We start from the raw sequence: 22,164 nt of genomic DNA, 5'->3' as shown, positions 1-22,164 counted from the left end.
AATATATGCATTATAGGACACTAATGAAAAAATTATTCCTAAGCATATGTTCCATTGACTTTTTAGGATTGAATGCAAACGTAGCCAACAAACCAACAAGCTAGAAATATTTTCAATTGAAGGAGAAATGTGAAAGTGGTTGTGTCTCAAGTTGATTCCGGTAAGATAAGTAAGATTGCCTATAGAATGTGGTAAGGAACCTACCAATTCTTGGGCTTCCAGGTCCAAAATCATGATTCTTTTGGTAGAATATTGGCACGTGAGGCCAACCAACTGCAAAAATCGACGGAATCATTCCACGTGCTTATGATTCGGAGAGTATCTTTTGTTATCCTTTTCTTCAAGTTGAGCAGGGCCAGGCGGTCAGTTTCATTTCCAAAATCAATGATCGCCAGACCTGCACTCATGCACGAAATCAGAACGAACATATGAAGGAATTTACTCAAAATGGGCCTACCATGACAATGTGAACTCTCCATTGTTCCAAACACAGAAAGTCAAAATTCGAAAACAATGTGTGATTTGCACGAATGCAGTAGAAAGAAGATATCTTATGAATGACTGCGCGGTCAGAACTGTAAAAGGGGCGACCCCAACTAGCTTTTAACTTCAGAATTGTGATAGAATTCGATACATATGAGTTGGTATGATCGCTTAACTGTGGGACTAAAAATAGTGAGATTCTGCGGGGCCCTTTAGGCGTCAAAACACTACTGCACTCCACTAGATGAACATGAGTGAACATGGAAATGGCGGAAAGTTGCAATGATGCGTTTAGGACATTAGTAGCCGTAGGTTTTGAGAAACGAGGTAGCAACATCTACTTTGATTCACTTGGTAGTTCCTTAAAAACAGTTCAAATCAGAAATAATCATATGCATTCTTGCTGCCTATCTGCTCACTGCAAAACAAAAAAAAAAAAAAAAAAAAAAAAAGAGCACAATAACGAAAGAGATTGTCTCTTACGCCAATCCTCGGCTAATTAACCATTAACTATCACGCCCGACAGTTGTTAAGGAACAGTAAAGATTGTCTCAAGCAAGGGAATGGAAGCTCCATTAAGTAAGAAAGTATAAAGGACGCATAGACTTGCCATGACATCAGAAAGAACAATATTGCAGTAGAGAGCACAAAAACGTTGTGATGTAAATCTCCATTTGCTCCGGCAGAAATCCAGTCTGTAATCCATGTCAGAATATGCAACAAATTATACAGCACAAATATAAATCATCATAATTGTCAACAACTCAACATCTCCACCGCATTACACAAACCAAAACAAATTCATTAACTACTACAAGTTATATTGAAACTTGAATTTCTATGTCACTCACATACCCTTTCATGTTAAGAACATTCGCATCAAGTTCAACCCCTAACGAGATGCGGAACAACTTTGAATGAAGCACAGCATGAACGGCCGCACATGATAGAAAAATAAAACAGCACTAAAAGCATTTTTCTGAAAAGAAACTGACTGCATAATATTGACTGTAACTGACATCGCTACCCGATACTTGGGAACCAGGGCAGACGATGTGAAAGTTACACGAAGGATACATTAGTATTACATGCCAAGGAAACCAATGAACTGAAATAGACTTGAAGAAGTGAAAACCAGAACTTGGGATCCAGGGCATACTATATAATTTATCATATACAGCAGAACTAGAGTCGAAAAAGTAAATCCAGAATTTGTTGTGTATGATTAATCTAAATTGCAGGATACAGTTGTCAAAGTGTATTCCATCAGTAAAGATTACTACAACCATTCCTGCAGCAGTCCCATTGGCAAAGAAACATTCCTACAATTAACTATATGCACCAAACAATTAGCCTTATGGGACATAGCACAGCATGCTCTTGAGCTACGAACACGTTAAACCAATACGGGATGTTATTTATTTCAGCATCAGCACATCAGAAACAGTTTCATTCCAGGTATAACTTCAAATGTTGAGACAAAAATGGTTCAACAAGATTTAAATTTCACTGATTGATGCGCAGATAGCTCTACATTCTGAAACTACTTTTGCTATGGCGACTCTACAAAAATTACCTATAGTTTGAGTGAACACTACTAGCCAAAGCATTAACCAAAAACAGAGGCAGAGAGAAACCAAGAGGCAACCACCACATTACACAAGCCAGCCACCACAATGAGCTAAAACTCAGCAACTCCAGTTCCCTCAGACGTTCGACGCTGCTGTTTCCCTCTCCATCTTCTGCCCAAAAAGCTTTGTCGCAAACATATTGTCATCGAAATACTCTTTATAAGGGTGGTTCTTTGGAACAAGCTTCCTGAACTTTTCAAACTGTTTCTCAGCCTCATTAGTCTTCCTCAACATTGTATAAATTATTCCTTGACACAGATAAGGCCTGAAGTCTCTCGGTTCTTCCCTCACAAGCTCTTGATAAAGCTTCAAAGCATCCGAATACTTCGACTCCATCACGCGAATTTGCGCAACTAACAGCTTAAAATCCCTCACATCCGACATATTCCCATCCTTCTTACACTTCACCATTGCCTCCTCCACCCTCCTCATCACACTATTCAATTTCTCCGGTGATTGCGAAGCGGACATTACAAGGCCATGAAAGGCCTCAACTTTGAAAGGGTCTTTCGACAAAATGTCCTCGAAATCGGCGTTTGCGAGATCTACCTCACCCATGTAGCTATGAACATTGGCCTTCAGCAATTGCCACTCAAAGTCTTCGGGTTCCAGCTCGATCAAGCGCTCGAGCACCTGAATCGCTTCGGCCAGCTTGTTGGATTTGATCCTGACCTCCATTAAATTCCTCAGAGCTTCGACATCGTCCGGGTTCTGTGACAATTGCTCTTCAAGTACCCTCTCTTTCTCTTCATACGAAACGCTGTCAGCGGGAGATTCTTGTTCCACTGGCTCCACCATGGAAGGTGCGACTGCGGTGGCGGCCATAGCGGTTCGATGATTGAACCTCATGAAGAAGAATGCGGCGGCAGCGATGGCGGCGCAGGTCGTCTTGATGATAGGGGCGGCGAGAGGGGCTAGGGTTTTGAAAGAAGAAATGGGTTTAGGGTTTGGGGGGTTTTGGTGAGGTGGGTGGGCGGAGGACGGCGGAAGCGATGAGGATGAGGCTCTGATAGTGAGGGTGGTGAAGTTGAAGGTCGGCGATTGGCGCGGAGGTCTGAAGGAAGAAAGGGGTTTTGGGAACGAGGAACAGTGTGGATTGAGCGAGAGGGTGAGGGGTTGGTGGCGGAGGTGAAGTTTGGCGAGAGACTCCATGGATTGAGAGAGAATTAGGGTTTTGTAAAACCTTGCAATGGAAGTGGGAGAAGTCGAAGAGGATGGAGGAGGAGGAGATATAGGAAACAGGGGAGAGTTCAAAAAGCTGCGAGAATATGCCGTTTAGGCATGTTGGTCCAACAGAACAAAATTAGTCGGCAGGGAGGTGAGAAACGGTGTCGTAGGGGTCGTGGGTTTGAGCTTTCAGATGGGCTTTTTATTGGGCTGGAATTTGAAAACTTGGGCTTGGGTTAAGCTTTTGTTTTTCTTTTGTTTTTGGGTTTTGAAGTGGGTTCATTAGAAACTAGCATGAGCTTTCTCTGTTTTGATGTGAGCTTATTATTTTGAACAAACGATATTATTTATATATGGAAATAGGAGAGTTGGTTTAGCCTCATAATGAGTTAGCAATAATATGCTTCAAATTTACCTTTGGTGTGAATCAAACTTAAGACCTCTTACTTACAAATGAAGAGGAAATCACTAGATCGTAGTACTAAGTAGCGAATGTGGGCTTATTATTAGGTTTTCCTAATGCATCAAAATGGCTCGTATGAAAATGCTTCTAAAATGACTAAAAGCGCAATTAAAGAAAATGTATTTAGGTACCAAAAACACTTAAAATACTTCATGCAAGAAGCACCAGTTATGTATTTTTTATAGAAAGCACTTCAAGTGTATTTCCAGGATTTGCATTTTACTGAGGATTGGATCTAAAAACAAATTCACTAAATGAGCTGTGTGCTATTTTAAAGTATTTCTAAACAAGCCCAAAGTGTGGATGTGAAAGTAAACCTTTTTCTTTTCTTTTTTTTTTTGTTTTTGGCAACTAAAGTAAAGTTCAAGTCCCACTGTAAAACCAAAAAAGCAATAGCCTAATTTGCTAGAGCGAATGTGTTTTCAGTCATCACAACCTCCAAGCCACCACCACGACCCAAACACCCACCACCACAAAGCAACCATAAGGACTGCCACCATACCAGACCGACCCGAAACCGACCAACTTTTTTGGTTGAACCGAATATAGGTAAATCAACCAATTCAATTCAGTATCCATTTTGTTTTAAGCCATATCAATACACTTTAGTCAATTATCGGTGGGGGATATCAGCTCGTTTACCAAACTGAACCCGCCCCAAGATTTCATTAGAAGAAATAAAGATTATCTTCAAAGGTAATGTTAGATGAAACTTTTAAACTAAACTTGCAAACTAAATTATGTGTCACAAATAAGAAAGAAGCTCGTTAATCAACACTTAAGTAATAATTCAATCATCAACAATCATATTATTTTATTTATAAAATTTAATCTCCTTAATATTATTCGTTTTCCAATCATCTAGATCGATACTTTTTATACATTTGACCGGATCGCTAACCCAATACTAATTAATTATAATATTGTAGACAAAAATCAAACATAAATTCATAGCCGTGCAGCTATGGAAAGATTTTAGTAGAATTAGAACGTTGATGTCACTCGGTCCCTCTCCGCCGAACTCAAACGAAAAAGTAGGGTAACGACGAATTCAAATGACCCACACCCAAAATTATTGGAGAAAACAAGCAAAACATCCATGCTATTAATACATATTCACACAAGAACGAAAACGAAATAGCCCAATAACCAAAGCTGCCTGAACAATAAATTTGGAGAGTTGTGATTGATCAGGTAATTAGGCCATTGCTCGTGAATTCATTGCATTGTGAGTTTAAATTTTTTTTCGATCTCTTTAGCATAGAATATCTCGTGAAATCAAAACGAGAAAAAAAAAAGAGAGAGAGAGAAAGAAGTTATTTCTGAACAATGTTTTGTATTTTAGATCAAATAATTTGAATGAGAATTAAGCTTAGAAAGGAGGAAAAAAGAATTTGCAGAACTCATTGCTTTAGAATTTAATATTAACACATCAGTAATTAATATACCAGATCGTTTTTCCGACGCTCTGGAAATTTCTCACAATTGGGACTCATCACGCTCTGCCATGTGTGCACGTAAGCTAACCCCAGCCACCCACGCACTCAAGGGTTTACAAATTACAATTCCCAACTACTATTGATGACTGCTACACGATACGTCGTATGCGCCGTCCGTATTTGCCCTTGTGCTGTGCTGGACAACTTGTTATTTTGCCTGTCGTTTTAAGCAACTTTTTCCCTGATGTTACAGATTAATTAATAGCACTTGAAGCCAAAAAGGCCATCTCTTATCGATCGTTTTCTGCATAAGAAACCAAAGGATCTACTACTGATCAGATTCATCGCCGCCGTCATCGGTGGTGGAGGAGTTGTCGCCGCTCTGAGAAAGATCAAAAAGCATCTTCTGGATTCTTTGCTCTGTGACCATCTCAGAGGATCTAGCTTCCCTGCTCTTGTTGTAGGCCTCAAAGAACTCCTTGTTCTCCTTCTCTAACTCCTTCCACACTGCAGTTAATTGATCAGTTAATCCATTAATTAGCTAACCATTCAATCCCATGCAAAGACAATTGTAACATAATATATATATATATATACAGAGAGAGAGAGAGACCTGTGGAGGTAATGATGGGTTTTATGTTTGCATGCTTAGAGAGGGCTTCCATGCACTCCTCTTTGCTCATATTGAATATGATGCACTCCTCAATTAAATGTTGCACCTAATTATATAATCATGCATGTCATTATGCCACCATTAATTTTCTTCACCACAAAATATTGAAAAATAAAACAACACCGCAAAAAAATCATTATGTACTCTTCGTGTATTTGGGAAAAAATTAAATTTTGAGAATTGCTTATGACTTTTTAGAGTGATAATAATAGCGATAATACCATTACCAATTCTATATACCGAATCAAGGGTATATGTCATATTGGTGATCAAGAAAAAGCAGGAAAAATTTCATAAAAATTACAACAAGGCTTACCAAGTGAATGTATGAAGCAGAAGAGTCTCCCATGTTTATATATAAATAGCTAAAGTTCTTGCTATCCTAGCTGCAGAAGACTTGCAGAACAACGAAAAATTTGAAAGGAAAATTGAAAAGAAGAAGGGGGAGAGTGGGAGATTTCGAGAGGCAAGAGACAGCTGCTGGATGATCATAAAAAAGTGAACACTAATAGGTTAAAGTTAAAGAAAAATCATGAGGGCGGTGGATGTATAAATAAACAAATAAAAAGCGTAAGTGAGTTCTTCGGTGATGTCATATGGGAATTGGGTGTGGGGGCTCCAATGCCCACGTGGGAGGACGACGATGATTGGTGGAGAGGGGATTAGAGCAGATTCCACACGCAGCCCTTTGCTTGTCTCTTCTACGTGGCCAATGACCTACTGTACACGTGACAAGTGGGGTCCCCCTGCCTGCACACATGTTAGTTTGTTACATACCTGAACCTTATTCCGTTGCAACTTGCGCTCCCCATGCTCATTCAGCACGCAATCTACGCCCCGGTTTCGACCTACAACCTTAACCCATACTCTGTACCTCCTCCTCTCCAAGTTACCTTTAGCATTTCAAGGTTCAACTACTCTCAGGGTGCGTTTGTTTGGCCTCATTAAATGGGACTGGACTGGATTGGACTACAGTCCCATGTTTGATAGGTGTTGGGACTAAGTTAAGTGGGACTAAAGGGGACTCGTCCCAACTAGAGAGCTCGCTAGAGGGTCTTAGCGAGACCCCCCAAAATGAAGCGGACTGCTAAGACCTTCACTCTTCGCGTCGTCTGCTTCATCTACTCGCATCGTGTCCTCTTCCTGCTCCACGACCTTGCCGTCAAATCCTCACAATCCTTCCCCGCACGGATCTTCCTCTCTCTCCCTTGCTCTATCTTTGCACTGACAGCACCACCCACCGCTTGAATTCCAATATTCGATTACCACCCACCGATGGGTCTGCTCGATCTGAGGTTGAAATTGCTATCGGCGCCACCCGCTCCTTTTCTAAAGGTTATCTCCCACTTTCTCTGTCGAAGTCTCAACGATGGCTACCGCCGTCGCATCACAGACTCAGTTGTCTCAGAAGGAGGCTGACATTCAAATGATGTTGGCCGCCGAGGCCATTTAGGCACCAAAAATTGATAAAAAGACGCGTCTTCAAGAGACACAACATTTGTATGCATCAGATCTCCTCCTTAATTTTTCTCAGATTTACTTATTTTTTGGTAAATATAATATGAAATTTCAGATTTTTGAAAATCTTTTGTTTGGTGTGATGGTGTTTAAAATGGTGGGTTCTTTCTAATTTAAGATGAAATGATCAATTGCATCGTTTGGTATACTGGGTTTGCATATATATATATATTTGGCTGAGTTTGTATATATGTGTATATTTTTGCTTGATTTGGTATATAGCTTTAGCATTATTTGTTCTTGTTGGTACATTTTCTATCCTTATTCGCAAAATCCACATTGATTATTTTTGGGTGAATTTAATTTCTTTTGGGAAAAATTGTGATGCGTTGCTTTGTTGTGGATGGGCTTTTATAATCATGCTTTTTAGTCCGACACTGCACCAAACACTTCACTAAGCTAGTCCAGTTTAGTCTAGTCTAAGCCAATCCAGCTTAGTCCCTGCACCTAGTCCAGTCCGAGACAGTCTCGTGCAACAAACGCACCCTCAAAGTCTTAGTCACCAGATATACAATACCGTTAGGTCAAGCAGCATCGATATAGTTTCGCTTAACTACATGAGATTCTGAGTTCAAATCTCGTAAATGATATTTGTTGGTTCATAAAGTTTTTTGTTACCAATCAAATTGAACATGATGTACTATATTTTCATGACATATAGTCATAAAGATAAGTAATATTTACCTTGTTGGTAATTCCGTAGTACGAGAAATATTTACTTGTCATGTTGTTTTGGTGCACGTCCGTTAAAGATTCTCCAAGTCTAACAACATAAGTTATCAAATCGGATATAAATATCTAAATACTTATCTTGCCAAGCAACCATACAGTAGAAACTAGGGAAGTATGGCAAGTAATTGGTTGGAATATAACAATTACGCTTATATTATAATAACTGAACATTTTATGGGCACATAGCAGGAGAAGAGCTTTCCTGCCTTCTGAACGATATTTTTACTACTGAGCTCGCTCTTGTGGCGCGTTTACATAATTGTAATGAAAATAGAAGGAATTGAATTGAAGAGGAGTTGAAATGAAGAGAAGTCAGAATTGGATTCCTGTTGAAGCTGTTTACTTAAACGTTTTGGAATCGGAATAGAAATGACACTAATTCCATAAAGCTGTTTACTAATTCAGCAAAATCGGAATATAAACTAGTATGATTACTAAAATGCCCTTGTCCCAAATCAAATATTTTATATACTTTTTTTAATAAAATTTGATATAATATATAATAGTAAGAAAAAAAATTAAATTGCTTTTTTATTTCATAGACATACTAAAATGCTTTTGTTTATTTTTTTATTATAAATTTAAGTATTTACTCTAATATTTAAATTTTCTCACTCAAGTTGTAGTTTCTTCTCTTTGGCATATGCATGGAGTTATGCATAATCTGAATGAGCATGGAAATAAAAAAAGGAAGGAGTTGTGCATAATTAAACTAGGTTAATGGATTTATAAAGGATAGCCTTGGAAATAAAAAAAAAAAGGAGACTTTAAATACGGTCCCTAGCTATTCATGTTCTATGATCGAAACATTGTTGGTTTTCAGTTTTTTATCAAAGTCCCTGACATTAATACAATAATGTATTTCTAGGTAGAATTTTTAAATTAAAAAATAATATTTGTAGTTGTTTATATTAATGAGATTTTAAATAAAACCCATAATTTGTGGAATTAAAAATATTAAATGATAAATTATACTCTCCAGTATATTGTATGTATGTATAAACTTGGGTACATTCATCAAATTTAACCAAAAAAAAATATGGTACCAAAACATGGGTACATTTAAAAAAAATAGATATTAAGCTTGATAACATTATTAAATTTATTCAATTAAACTTGACATGGATACATTCTCAAATCAACGAAATAGAATGTACCCATGTAAGTTAAAAAAGTAGATTAACAAAATTGAATGAATTTTATATACAAAAAAAGGGGGTAATTTTATATTAAAATGATATATTTTACATATAACAAATTGATATATTTACGAATGGGTACATTTAAGATTTTAAAAATTAGAAAAAAATTATATGAATAGGTACACTTAAGATTTAAAATTAAAAATCTTTTTATAAAAAAAATAATGGGTAGAAACTTTTTCATAATTATTTTTTTATTATAGAAATATTTTGAATTGAAAATTAATTAGGAGTTTAATAAGGATGGTATTAAAATTCTAAATCAACTACTAATTTTTATTTTGAAGATTATGTAACTTACATATAAATTCATTAACACATTAATACTAGGGACTTTGATCAAAATCTGAAAACTAGTAAGGTCTCAGTCAATGAACATTAGTAACTAGGGACCGGATACTAATTTTTCCTAAAAAAAGTAAGTGAGGGCATAAAGGGAACAAAAGTGTCATTTTGATTGCTCAAGCAATCAAGAATTGGATTACCACCTACATCTAACACTACTAGGAATAACTCCTTGGGCGATGAAGGGGAAAGTGTCACATAAAGGGAAAAGCCGTCGTTGGAAACATATTGGGCGGCGAAGACCCCGTCGCACAAAGCTCGTGACGTCAGGCATTGCGTGACGGAGGAAATGTCCTCGTCGTGCAAAATGAAGATTGCGCGATGGAAGTGGTGGTCGTTGCGTGTACGGAGCGACGAAATTGGGTTTCGACCCCCAAACTCTTGCACGACGGTGACACGGGTTCGACCCTCAAAGTCTTGCACGACAGACATTTAAGTTCTACACACAAACTGTTGCGCAACAAACATGTAGGTTTGACCCACAAACTCTTGCGCGACAGATAAAGAGGCCGTCACAATAAGATTTTAAAATTAGTTTTTTAAATAATCTATTATTTTTTTGTAAATTAGTTTTATAAATAATTTATTATTATTTTTTCGTTTATGTAAAAATGAATTTAATGAAAATAAAAATAAAAAATGTAAAGAAGAATATTGAATTGAAAAATTATTGTAAATGTACATACAATGGAAAAAAAGTATTTTTAAATTCTAAAACAAAACTAAAAAAAGAAGTCTGCGATGTCACAATCGCCGACTGGTGGTGTTGTTGCTGTGTCAGGGGGCTGAAGGGTTGTAGCTGCTGCGGCGGGGGGCTGGGAGGTCGTTTCTAGAGGTAGTTCAACGTCGAGGAATTAAATGCCAAAGATTTGAAGTGCGCGACGTATTTGGTTCATCAAATTGTTTTGGGCTGCAATCTGAGATTGCTAGGCCCCAATCTACTCCTTAAGCTCACCACTTCAGATGTCAGCGTTTCGACCTGTTCAGTTCTCTGCCTGGAGGATGAGGCAGACGGGTCTCTAATGCGAGCTTTCCCAAGCCCCCGGTGAACATTCCCATGCTGACGACCGAGGGTTTGATCAAGTGTGTCGGTCATGATCTGAAACCAAGCACCCTCAAGGGGAAACACCTCCTCGATCAGGATCTCTAGGGGAAGCTGGGAAGTCACCTCCTCCAGATTGTCTAGCCTTTCTCCACCATGGCGGACTAGAAAAATGAAAAAAAATAATAATTTGAATATACATGTAATTAATATTAATACAAATTGAATATTATAAATTTGAAAGAACTTACATGAAGATGCTTCGTTAGCTCATCCCCGGGCCGAACATACACCTCCTTGAACATGTCAATTTCATAAAACTTTAACCCCCTTGAAAAAATTTAAAAAGTGTTAACATAGATTACCAATTGTGTAATAAAGAGTAAAAAGATTGAAAACTTAAAATAAATATACGGTTACCTTACGTTGGTCCTCCAACCTATAAGAGAAGCGTCGTGACCCAAATCAGTGAAAAAGTTTCTTATTTGAACAATTGATCGAGTTTGCCTTCACTTTTTTTTTTGTTAAATTAAAAAACACGTATTAGTTTAGATATTTATAACCAATGAATGAAAAAAATGAAATGTTTTTTTTTTTTAAATTGTAAATTTTTTTATTAATATTTTATTGAAATATAAATTATACGTACCAAGTATTTCTCGTCTTGAAAATGACCGCAGAGCCACTCCCATACATCCCAACGGTCCAGCAACTGTATAGGGTACCCAAATTCTAGAGTGACCTCCAGACCATCATATAGCTCATAATGCTTGTGGAGGTCGCTCTTCCATTGAGCGAATGTACTGGAGCAAAGGTCGTTGATGTACTCCATTTGGTTGGAATCGAGGTTGGAGAGCTCATAGTGATGCTGCAAAACTCAACAAATAAATAGTAGTTAAAATTTATAATCTTTGTATACTTTAATAAAAATTTAGTATTTGAGGTTGAAAATACTTACCGATAATTCATAAGGCACGTCATCCTTGGTTTCTTGTGGCACAGCTCTCCATGACTCCCACTTGAGGGGGCAATGGTTCCTGATACCGCAGCCAACGTTGGTGGCCAACGCACTATGCTACACCTTTGTTGCAACCGTACGATGTTGAGGATCCCACGTAATGGTGATCTTTTGGATCGTGGTGCAAGTGGTCTGAGAAGTCTTTTGTAGTTTGTAAGGGCCCCTAATTTTATTTTATTTTATTTTATTTTTTTTTGACCTACCAAATAAACAAAGTAAACATTAGACAAATTCTATTTTCTACCAAAAATTCAGTAGAACCTCCCCTAAAACTATAACATTTCCTCAAATTTGCACACAATATAACAACAAAACTAACACATCCACCCAACAATTCAAACAGTTTATACCAACTGGGGACGTTAAAAAAAAAATTACAACTTGTTGATATGACTTCTCAGTGCTACTTAACAATCATTAATATAGGTCAAAATCACAATTCAAAATAACTAGCTAGCATGCATGTTATTCTCTACATAAATTAAAAGATCAGTTCGATTTGCATCAAATATTTTTTACTTTGCTGCTCAATTATTAGAGAGAATAAGATTCCTTTATTACATAGTTCACATTTTAATTACACGAGATAAGTTCACATTCTATACTTCAAGGGAAATGGTGGGATTTTGAATATCCATCTTTTAAGTGGAAGTTTGATTATCTGCAACTAATAATGCAGTAAATTTGCACTTTATGCCTCTAGTTGCTAAGTCACTCTCTAACACGTACATGACAATATGCTCTTTACATATATATTTTTATAATTTTTGTGCGTAAGGCGGCTGCTACATAAGAGGCATTTTGTATAAATATATTCTACAATAAATGAGAGATTTGTGCTTAATGTTTCAGTGAACAGAATTATACTTACAACAACTAATATATGCTTCCTTTTATATCACATTTGGGTTTTTAGGGAGGTGTCCTTAGCTCTTATGAATTATACAAGTTTCTTCAAAAATCAAGAATAGTATATAATTATGATGCTCTTTGAAAACAAGATCAAAACGATTATTGTGCTTGAAGTACTTCAACTGGTGTATACAGTCAAGTATATAGAATCATTTTAAATGAGCATCTCCATAATTATAAGTTCCCTATTTTTTTTTTTTTTTGGTTAAATGTGTTTGCATATAAGTTATCTACACTAATATACACCAGAAGAGGAGGAGAGGGCGAAAGGGAGGGAAGGAGCAAGCTTACCTGTCTGGGACCTCTATCCATGGACAGAAGAAGCGTCACCAGATGGCTGAGCCTTCTCAGAAGTCTAGGGTCGTCGATGAGTCCGTCGGGCGTTTAGGATAGGATGCGTCACCGAAGAAGTCGATGACGCAAAAGCCGTAAACACCGTTGGCCCCAAAGGCGCGACCGGAGGGACACCTTCATGGCCATATCAGGTGTGAAGGTGGCATCAACATTACCTCCTTGAGAAGGTGTCTGGTTGCCCCTACCAGATGTCTGCCGGTTTGATATTAAGTTCAACATCTACAAAAACAATCATGAATCTGTTTAGATGTCATCTTATTATATGCATTTCATTTCACATATATAAGGTGAATGAAAACAACACAAGAAAACCTAAAAAACCACAAACCATGATTTATTCAACGAGTGGTAGAAGCCGCTAATTATAAGTTATTTGATCTTTCAAGCACATAAACATCACACTAGAGATGCTTTATGTATCCAAAGAGTGGTAGAAGCTTAATTTTATTTTTTGACTTGTACAAATACCAAAGCATTTCACATATTAGGTTCCAATATGAAGGCTTACTTTGTAATGTATGTTAATTACAACCATCCATTTGTAAAGATAATAAGAAATCCCCAAAAAACTTTATAACACATGGAATATCTAATTTTTAAAAACCTTTTCTCAAGAGGGTGGAGAATGTCACATATCATAAAATAAATAAATAAATAAATAAAGCTTACAACCAAGTTACATTGGGTCAAAGATTCCTATGAATGATAAAACTCATTCTCCAACTGCCTCAAATAGCTGCCTATTCCTTATTTCTTCACCCCCAAAAGGAAAAAATCATGCATTTCTTCTTGGTTGAAGAAGAATGACATGCAGATCATCACAATACAAAACAGTACTCATACAATAGAGGTGTTCATATTATATTTCCCAGCTCCTCAAATCCAAGATTTGGGGGTCCTCCATCCATAGTAAGAACAAAGAGTATTATTCATTCAACTAAAACTGCACACATGCAATATATTCCTTTGTGTACTTTTACCCATACATGCATGTGGGGGAAGAATGAGATAAACATGCCAGGCTAAGGGAGAAGTAAGAACTGGATATAATAATATGCAAGTAATTAGCTCTATAAATAGATATAGAGTTTAAGTTTTTTTTTGAATCTCAAATCCATAAAAATGATGAGAAAATCATATAAAACAAACAAAAACAATACACATACAATAGTTTGCAAGGAAAAAAGAAGAAGGAAAATAAAAGTGTAGATACCGCTTTTAATTTCAACACAGGGTTATTTCAACGATGATTGGACATCTAAATTCCCTTTCCTACTAATTTCTCATAATTAAAACCCTAAATAAAAAAAATCCCCAACTCATAAATCTGTAATTCAAACCTTAATTCAAAAACTCTACACCGTGAGTAACTACGATTCCCAATCCCAACCCTAAATCCCTAACCCAGGATTCCCAATTCCAACCCAAAATCCCAGGATTCCCAACTCCAACCCTAAATCCCTAAATGTTGTAACTAAAACAATTGAAGATCAAAATTCAGAAAATTGCACTTATAAATAATTCAATTAAGGGAGACTGGGTCCTTACCTAGTAAATTTGTGTGCGGTGCGGCGTCGGAGTGCTATGGATTTGAAACGGAGAGTGATAGAGAGACAGAGAAACCGAGGGAGTGCGAGAGAGGGATAGAGGGAAACACTGAGATTGAGTCTGAGATAGAGTGAGGAGGTTGACTGAATGGAGAGGGAGAGAGAGAGAGAGAGAAAGAGAGAGATAAGAGCTTGGGTCTAAGAGGAGTTCGAATTACAAACGAGAGAGAGGAGCTTGAGTCTGAGATAGACAGAGAGAGTGAAATACACGCCCAATTTTGGGGAAAAAAATAATCAAATTTTTACATTTTTGAGTGACGAAGATGTTTAAACTTTCTTTGCGCAACTAGTTTTTTTTTTTTTTAAATGAATTTTTTAATAGTTGCACAACAAATATTTATAAAACGTTGTCGCGCATAATTGTAAATTTAATTTATTTTTGGTTTAAATAAATAAATAAAATTAATTAACTTAATTTTGTTACAAATTTTAAAGGAAACTTTTGTTTGTATACACCATTTTTAAATACCATTCAATACATCTAATTAATATACATCACAATTTTTCATTAATCCTCGTCTGAACTAGAATAAAGATTATCAATATCGTCAAATTCAAACTCCCATTCCTCCTCGTCTGTAGGCACATCTACATTGTCGTTCGCGCGCTCGAGTGCATTAATTATATCGTGGCAGATCCCCGAGGTCAATCGTATTAGAATCGATCTGTATTTCGATTTCAGGACCTCCAGCTACCTGATACAATTCTTGTATAATAATCATATCCCGCAGTGTATCTGCACCAAGTGTCGTTGAAGTCTCAAATTGTTGGTCAACAACGTCGCCATAATCGCCATCGGTAGCAGGATTTCGGTTCGCAATATCATACACCCCTCTGTGCTTAATCTTCTGAACTACTTTTCATCCCCTCCTAGCCTTATGGTCATCTATATAGAAAATTTGTTTAGCCATCGTTGCCAAAATGTAAAGGCCGTCGTTATACCAACATCTGTTAGTGTTGACCGATATCAAACCATCGTCTCGCTTAACACCTTCAACCCGACGTGGGTTTGTATCAAACCAGCGACACTTAAAGAAGATAACTTGACACCGGTCTCTGTAAAGCAATTACACAACACTTGTCAGTTTTCCATAGAAATCAATGTCTGCAATGTCGCCCGCACCCAATACATGCACCCCACTATTTTGCTTACAAAGCTTGTCATCACGATCAACTGCCAAAAACCTGATGCCATTTACATGATAACCGGAGTACAATTCTACGCTTAGGGGCCCAATCGCCAAGTTGTACAAGATGTCGTGTTAGCTTAACATTTACAATTATGCAAATAACCCAGACATGAACAACATACATTTTCACGAAACCATCGAGGAAACAATTCACGATGCTTTTTGGCATATAAATATGAAGGATGTTTCCGCTTCATCAACTCTTCATGCTCATCTAAGTATGTAATTGTCTCATGACAATTGTTAAGTACAAACCAATGTGCTACCTCCACGTCCTTTTTGTTAAACGCCTCTCCTCTGATTTGTTGGCCAAATGGTCATGCAATTTGGGCAAAAACATAATTTTTTTTCACTTTTGTGTTCTTGTCGGTTGACGTAGTCTGAACGTCTTGTAGGTACATTGCACAAAAGGTAAGCGAATCAAAGCCGACCCATGCCTCCACGATTGATCCTTCGGGCTTTGCCCTATTCCGTACACTCTTTTTTTAATTCACCCAATAGTCTGCATCAATAAACAAATTATCATATAAAATTAGTGTAATTGTACATACATCACGAACTAAAGTATTTATGGCGATTATATACCTTTCAATCGGATACATCCATCGACAATTGATGGGTCTGGCTAGAAGTGCCTCATCTGGCAAGTGAATCATCACGTGGATAATGCTTGTGAAGAAAGCTGGAGGAAATATTTGTTCAAACTTGCATAGCACTTCAATAATATCATCGCACAATTGTTTAACATCAGACTTCCGCAAAGTTTTTGCAGTTAATTGAGAAAAATATCTCGCCAACAACATAATCGGCTTCACCATGTCTTTAAGCAAGAGGTGTTGAATTCACACTGGGAGAAGGCGTTGAAGTATGACATGACAATCATGACTCTTAAGGCCGAAAAATTTGCCTCCATCCACATTTGCGCAACGACCGATGTTTGAAGCATACCCATCTGTAAACTTTATAGAAGATAGAAATTGCAAAAACTCTTTCCTCTTTTTCGATTTCATCAAAAACGATGCGAGCTTCTTTCTGGCTATGTCTTCGTCCCTCATCATCCATAAACCTGGCTTAATACCCAATTTTTCTAGATCAATCCGAGTTTTTATTGTGTCCTTTGTTTTTCCTTCGATTTTTCAGTATAGTTACAATCAGTGTATCAAACATATTTTTCTCAACATGCATTACGTCGAAGTTGTGTCTCAATTTTAATTTGGACCAGTACGATAGCTCGAACAACCTCACCTTATTTGTCCAGTTTAGATGTGTGTCTGGTTTTATCCTATTTACAGATTTCCTGAGCCAAATTTTTATCACTGGACCATTCTCTGGGTCTTAGCTGAAGCTCTGTGCCATTGAAGAAGGTTGTCTCATTCTGACGCTATTCATGGTCCCACAACAACCACCTACAAAGCCCTAGGTAACAAATTTTTCCCGTTGTGTCCTTTTTACAAAATGGGCATGCATAATAGCCTTTAGTGCTCAACCCAGACGTCGTAGCATACATAGGAATATCGTTTATAATCTATATCACGGCTGCCATCAAAGTGAACATCTTCCCGGTAGATTTATCGTACGTGGGAACACCATTTTCCCATAATTCTTTTAGTTCATCGACCAACGGTTGTAACTACACATCAATAAACGTGCTTGGATCTTCGGTTATTGTCATCATCATAAATTCTTTTTTCATGCACTTCCAAGGCAGTAAATTATACAGAATTGCGAAGATTGACCAAGTGTTGTGGTTTTGGTTTAGAACCCCGAATGGATTAAACTCGTCCGTCGCAAGTCCCAATCTAACAGTCCGGGCCTCACATGCAAATTCGAGGTACAGCTGATCAAACACTTTATAGGCCTCTCCATTTGCATGATGTCTCATAACATCGTCATCCACTTATCTGCCCTTATGCCACCTCATGTCGCTTCCAGTGTGCGTCGACATATACAATCGCTGCAACTTGGGCTTTAATGAGAGATAATACATAACTTTTTGTGGAATCTTCGTTCTTCCATTTTGAGATGTCATTTTAAACTGCGACTTATTACATACAGGGCATTTATCCAACGCTTTATTCTCTTTGTAGAACAAAATGCAATTATTTTTACACGCGTGAATTTTTTCATATCCCATTCCAAGACCAATCAACATCTTCTTTGCACTTTTATGATCTTCAGGAAGGCAATTGTCCTTTAGAAACATCCTCTTGAAAACCCCTAAAAAGTAATCAAAACACTGGTTTGACATACAAAATTTTGTTTTTCCATGCATAAACTCAAGAATGGCTGTGAGCTTCGAAAATCCTTCGCAACTGGGGTATAATTCTTGCTTGGCACTTTTTAATAGTTTTTCGTATTTTTCGAATGCTTCACTGTCCATGGTGGGAGGGGCGCCATCTTCTACTTCCACATTCGTATTCAAACTAGCAGTTGGAAAAGCATCATTGATAATGTCCATAATTTGATCATTTGGCTCCATAACAGAGTCAACTGTATCCATTGCTCAGGTAATGTGGGAAGATGAATCATATTGTATTTTTTCTCCATGATGATTCCACTTAGTATAGGTTTCCATCATCCCATTTCTCACTAAATGGTATCGAACAGTTTCAAAATATTCAATCATTAAGTTGTTACACTTTCTACAAAGACACCGAATTTGAGTTGAACCGCGGTTGTTTGCAATTGTAAAATCGATGAATTGATTTATTCCATCCAAATATTCATCAGCACATTTGTCAGGATTATGTATCCATTGTTTGTCGATTTCACCTGCAAACAAAAAAAATTTACAAGGGTTAAAACAACTTCAATTATGACATGCCGTCTTATGCCTCCAGTATGGGTCCTATCTCATTCGAGAATGCACAATTACGTGTTGTAATTTATAGTTCCAACAAATTAGAGTTCAAGCGTGGGAAAAATTCGACAGCATGATGTAGATACAAAAAACGACGAAGCACCCGAAGAACGCAAAGAGATGCTACCACATTTCCTATGTTCAAACTCTAATGTGTGAACCGCAAACTACAACATGTAAATGTGCAATATCAGATTGTCCAAAATTTTGGGACAATTCAAGAATTAATTGGATTGCAGTCATGTTTTCGCATCCATTCGGGAAATCCAACTAATTCTCAAACGAGAAACTAAGCTAAAGTGAAGAACTTTGCGTGATGAAACCATCGTCGTGCAAAACCTTGGGCTTCAACATTTTGGGCGCCATTCAACTACGCTTTCCTGGGATTTTTGAACCCATTTCGCAACAAATTACAGTTCGTCGCGCTTTTTTTTTTGTTTTGGACATTGACATGGCCTTCAACTTTTTGCGCGCCTTCCGACTTTCTCGGGTTTTTTAAACCCATTGCACGACAAACTATGGTTAGTCGCGCGTTTTTTTTTTTTTTTTGGGATATTGACAATATTTTTCTGTTAACTCTTCAAATTTTTTCAAACCACATACATATTTAATAAATAATACCATTTGTGCATATTTAATTAATATACTTACTTATTAAAATGCATTAATTTCATTCATAATAAACATTAAGTACATATTTAATCAAAAATTTTCATACTAAAAAAACTTGAAATTCATATCTAATTATCCGCTAGTAGTTCTGGTTCTTGTTGTAGTGCTACAGTGCATTCATTATCAAACTTCCACTCCTGGAATCTCGACGTGAACACATTGTCGATAGCCTTCATCAAATTTGGGTAACTTTTGTCAATGTCCCAATTGGCCTTTCATGCAAAAATTAATAAATTAAAATCTCACTATTATATTATATTTAACAAACATAATTATTATTTAACTATGAAATTAACACATACAACTAACTCATCAATCATGTGCATCTTCAGCTCCTTGGGGATGGCTCTCCAAGACTCCCAATCTGCAGCACATTTGGTACTCACCATTATTTCGTCCGCAGTGATTCGGTAACAGCTCCCCCATAAGTGTGTCGGACTCATAACACAGCTCTTTTCTTCTTCTCTATCAACAAAAAATATTTTCATAATACTAAAGCTAAATAAAAACTTTATACAAAATGCAAAAATTTCAACGCAGACCTTTTCCAGAACCTTCTCCATCCGTTGCTTTGATGAACGTGCACCTTTGTCGGCCATCGTACCAACACTCAAAGAACGAACTGATTATAATCGTCAGAATTGCAAAGCGTTTTCAAAAGGAAGTGTGAAGAATAAGGACATCAGAAGTGCATATTTAAAGGAAGGTTAGGGACTTTGCGCGACGAAGACTTTGTCGCGCAAACACATGCAGGAAATACGGTATTTATTTCTCTGATTCAGATGCACCAAATACGTTGACCTAAAACTGAACGCCACTTGCACGACCAAAACTTTGTCGCGTAAGGGTTTGCACAACGATAGCTTTGTCGCGCAAAGGTTTTAGCGACGAAGTTATTGTAATTATAAAGTTTACGTAAACATAGATATCTATGTTTACGTAAACTTTATAATTACCAACAAATTTTCAATTATAATATGTATTCTAAAAATAATTACTACCTTAAATAAATTGATATTATATTCCATCCAGTTAATACATTAATTAATTAATACCTCAAATAAATTGGTATTATATTCCCGTCAATTAATACGTTAAATAAATTGATATTATATTCCATTCGATTATTTAAATAACCAAACATGAATTAAAACTTACTTAAGTCCAAATACATAACTTATAAAAAGTACCTTAAATTTAAATATTGTCATACAAAACATAAATTTAAAACTACAATTTCGATGGTCCTCCATTCCGCTGGACTTCATAATGCCACCTATTGGAACCTCCCTCCAACACATCCTCCATCAACTTCATCAACTGTTCGTTCGTATCATCATCAAGAGTATACTTACACTGTTACACATATATGCAAATAATTAATTCTAACATATAACAAAACATTATACAAAATTAATTATTGATCCATTAACATTATACTTCCTAATAATTTGTCCACCATTGCCTTCTTCGCATTCTCCAGCACATCTTTCCAAGAATGCCACTCAGTAGTAGGACAATTGTTCCCCACGGCTACGGCAATCGCATGCTCGAACTGAAAATGTTGCCTCAAATCATTTGGGTCGGTGTCGGTCACGCTATGATCTTTGTTTTTATCCTCCATCTCAACACGAACAGAATTGTGAAGAATAAGGAAAACTGAATTGTGAAGAAAAAAGAGAGCAAAAGCACATATTTTTAGGAAGGCTAGGGCCTTTGTGCATCGAAGGCTTTGTCACGTAAAGTCTGCACTAAATACAGTGCAGATTCTGATTCTGTTGATTCACATGCACTGAATGCTTTGACTAAAAACTGACTATAACTTGCACGACGAAGCTTTTGTCATGCAAGTGTTCCTTGGTTTCCCAAGCATTGAATGTTCTACCCTAGAAAATGAACACGCTTTGGGCGACGAACGAACAGTGGATGAAGTTGATGTATGATGCGTTGGAGGAAGGTTACAATCGATAGCGTTATGAAGTCTTGTGGAAAGGACCAGGACCATCCAAATAGTAGTTTTAAATTTATGTTTTGAATGACAGTATTTAAATTTAAGGTTTTTTTTATTTATTTATTTTTTATTTATAAGTTATGTATTTGGACTTAATTCGGTTTCAATTCCTGTTGGGTTTTTTTTTTATTGAGACCTAATGTAAGCACCCTATCGTTGGTTTATATGTGTTTTCAATCTTCAATGAATATCATGCTTATGCTAAAAATAATTGTATAGATTAAGGCATTAATTATTTATAGAATAAATATTTAAGGTATTAATTATTTATAGAATAATATTTCAGGTATTAATTATTTATAGAATAAATATTTAAAGTATTAATTATTTTTAGAATAAATATTTAAGATATTAAATATTTTCTGAATATTTGTTTGTAATTACAAAGTTTACATAAATCTATGTTTACGTGGACCACTTGCCGGTTGGTCCCGGGGTATCCCCGGTGATACACCCCAATCGAAATCAAGGCGTGTTGGCCGTCACGTGAGGATGACATAGCCATGTGCACAGTGCGGAAGCAATAATAATATAAGAAATGCAAATAAATAAAAACCAAACTAACTAGAGCATTAGATAAGATAATGTGCAAGACGAAATACGTGTGAATTCACAACCAGAGCATAAGTAGCCTAGGTGCAGTCCAGCAGGATAAATACTAATTATACAACACCAAAGATAATCCTACAATGGTGATAATCTGTTAGAGCTGCCGTGGATTCCTCACAAGCCACCACAAAGCACTCCTAACTAGAACCTGGAGGGGCGCAAAATAGAAAGTGTGAGTGGGCAAAAACAAAGCTTTTCAAAACCATTTCAATTATCAAAGATAGTAACCCCTCGCC

The 22,164-nt window shown here is 36.8% G+C and overlaps 2 protein-coding genes and 1 long non-coding RNA gene across 3 annotated transcripts; all 3 read right to left on the bottom strand.

Annotated features, from left to right (window-relative positions):
* Positions 1-1,683: 1,683 nt before the first annotated feature.
* Positions 1,684-3,396, bottom strand: LOC137745337 (protein SLOW GREEN 1, chloroplastic-like). The gene has a single exon (XM_068485280.1). It carries the CDS (start codon positions 3,264-3,266, stop codon positions 2,190-2,192), a length of 1,077 nt encoding a protein of 358 aa, XP_068341381.1. The 5' UTR covers positions 3,267-3,396; the 3' UTR covers positions 1,684-2,189.
* A 1,731-nt stretch (positions 3,397-5,127) lies between these two features.
* On the bottom strand, positions 5,128-6,337 carry LOC137746136 (uncharacterized). Its single transcript, XM_068486216.1, has 3 exons — positions 6,173-6,337; positions 5,797-5,902; positions 5,128-5,690 (listed from the first exon to the last, which is right to left on the bottom strand). The coding sequence occupies exons 1-3, from the start codon at positions 6,203-6,205 to the stop codon at positions 5,512-5,514; spliced, it is 318 nt and encodes a 105-aa protein (XP_068342317.1). The 5' UTR covers positions 6,206-6,337; the 3' UTR covers positions 5,128-5,511.
* A 4,072-nt stretch (positions 6,338-10,409) lies between these two features.
* Positions 10,410-11,890, bottom strand: LOC137744163 (uncharacterized). Its single transcript, XR_011069597.1, has 5 exons — positions 11,654-11,890; positions 11,345-11,563; positions 11,116-11,207; positions 10,947-11,025; positions 10,410-10,859 (listed from the first exon to the last, which is right to left on the bottom strand). It is a non-coding gene; the product is annotated as an uncharacterized lncRNA (long non-coding RNA).
* Positions 11,891-22,164: the final 10,274 nt, after the last annotated feature.

Source organism: Pyrus communis, chromosome 9 (assembly GCF_963583255.1).
Source record: "Pyrus communis chromosome 9, drPyrComm1.1, whole genome shotgun sequence".
NCBI lineage: Eukaryota > Viridiplantae > Streptophyta > Magnoliopsida > Rosales > Rosaceae > Pyrus > Pyrus communis.
This window is presented reverse-complemented; position numbering and strand designations above follow the sequence as displayed.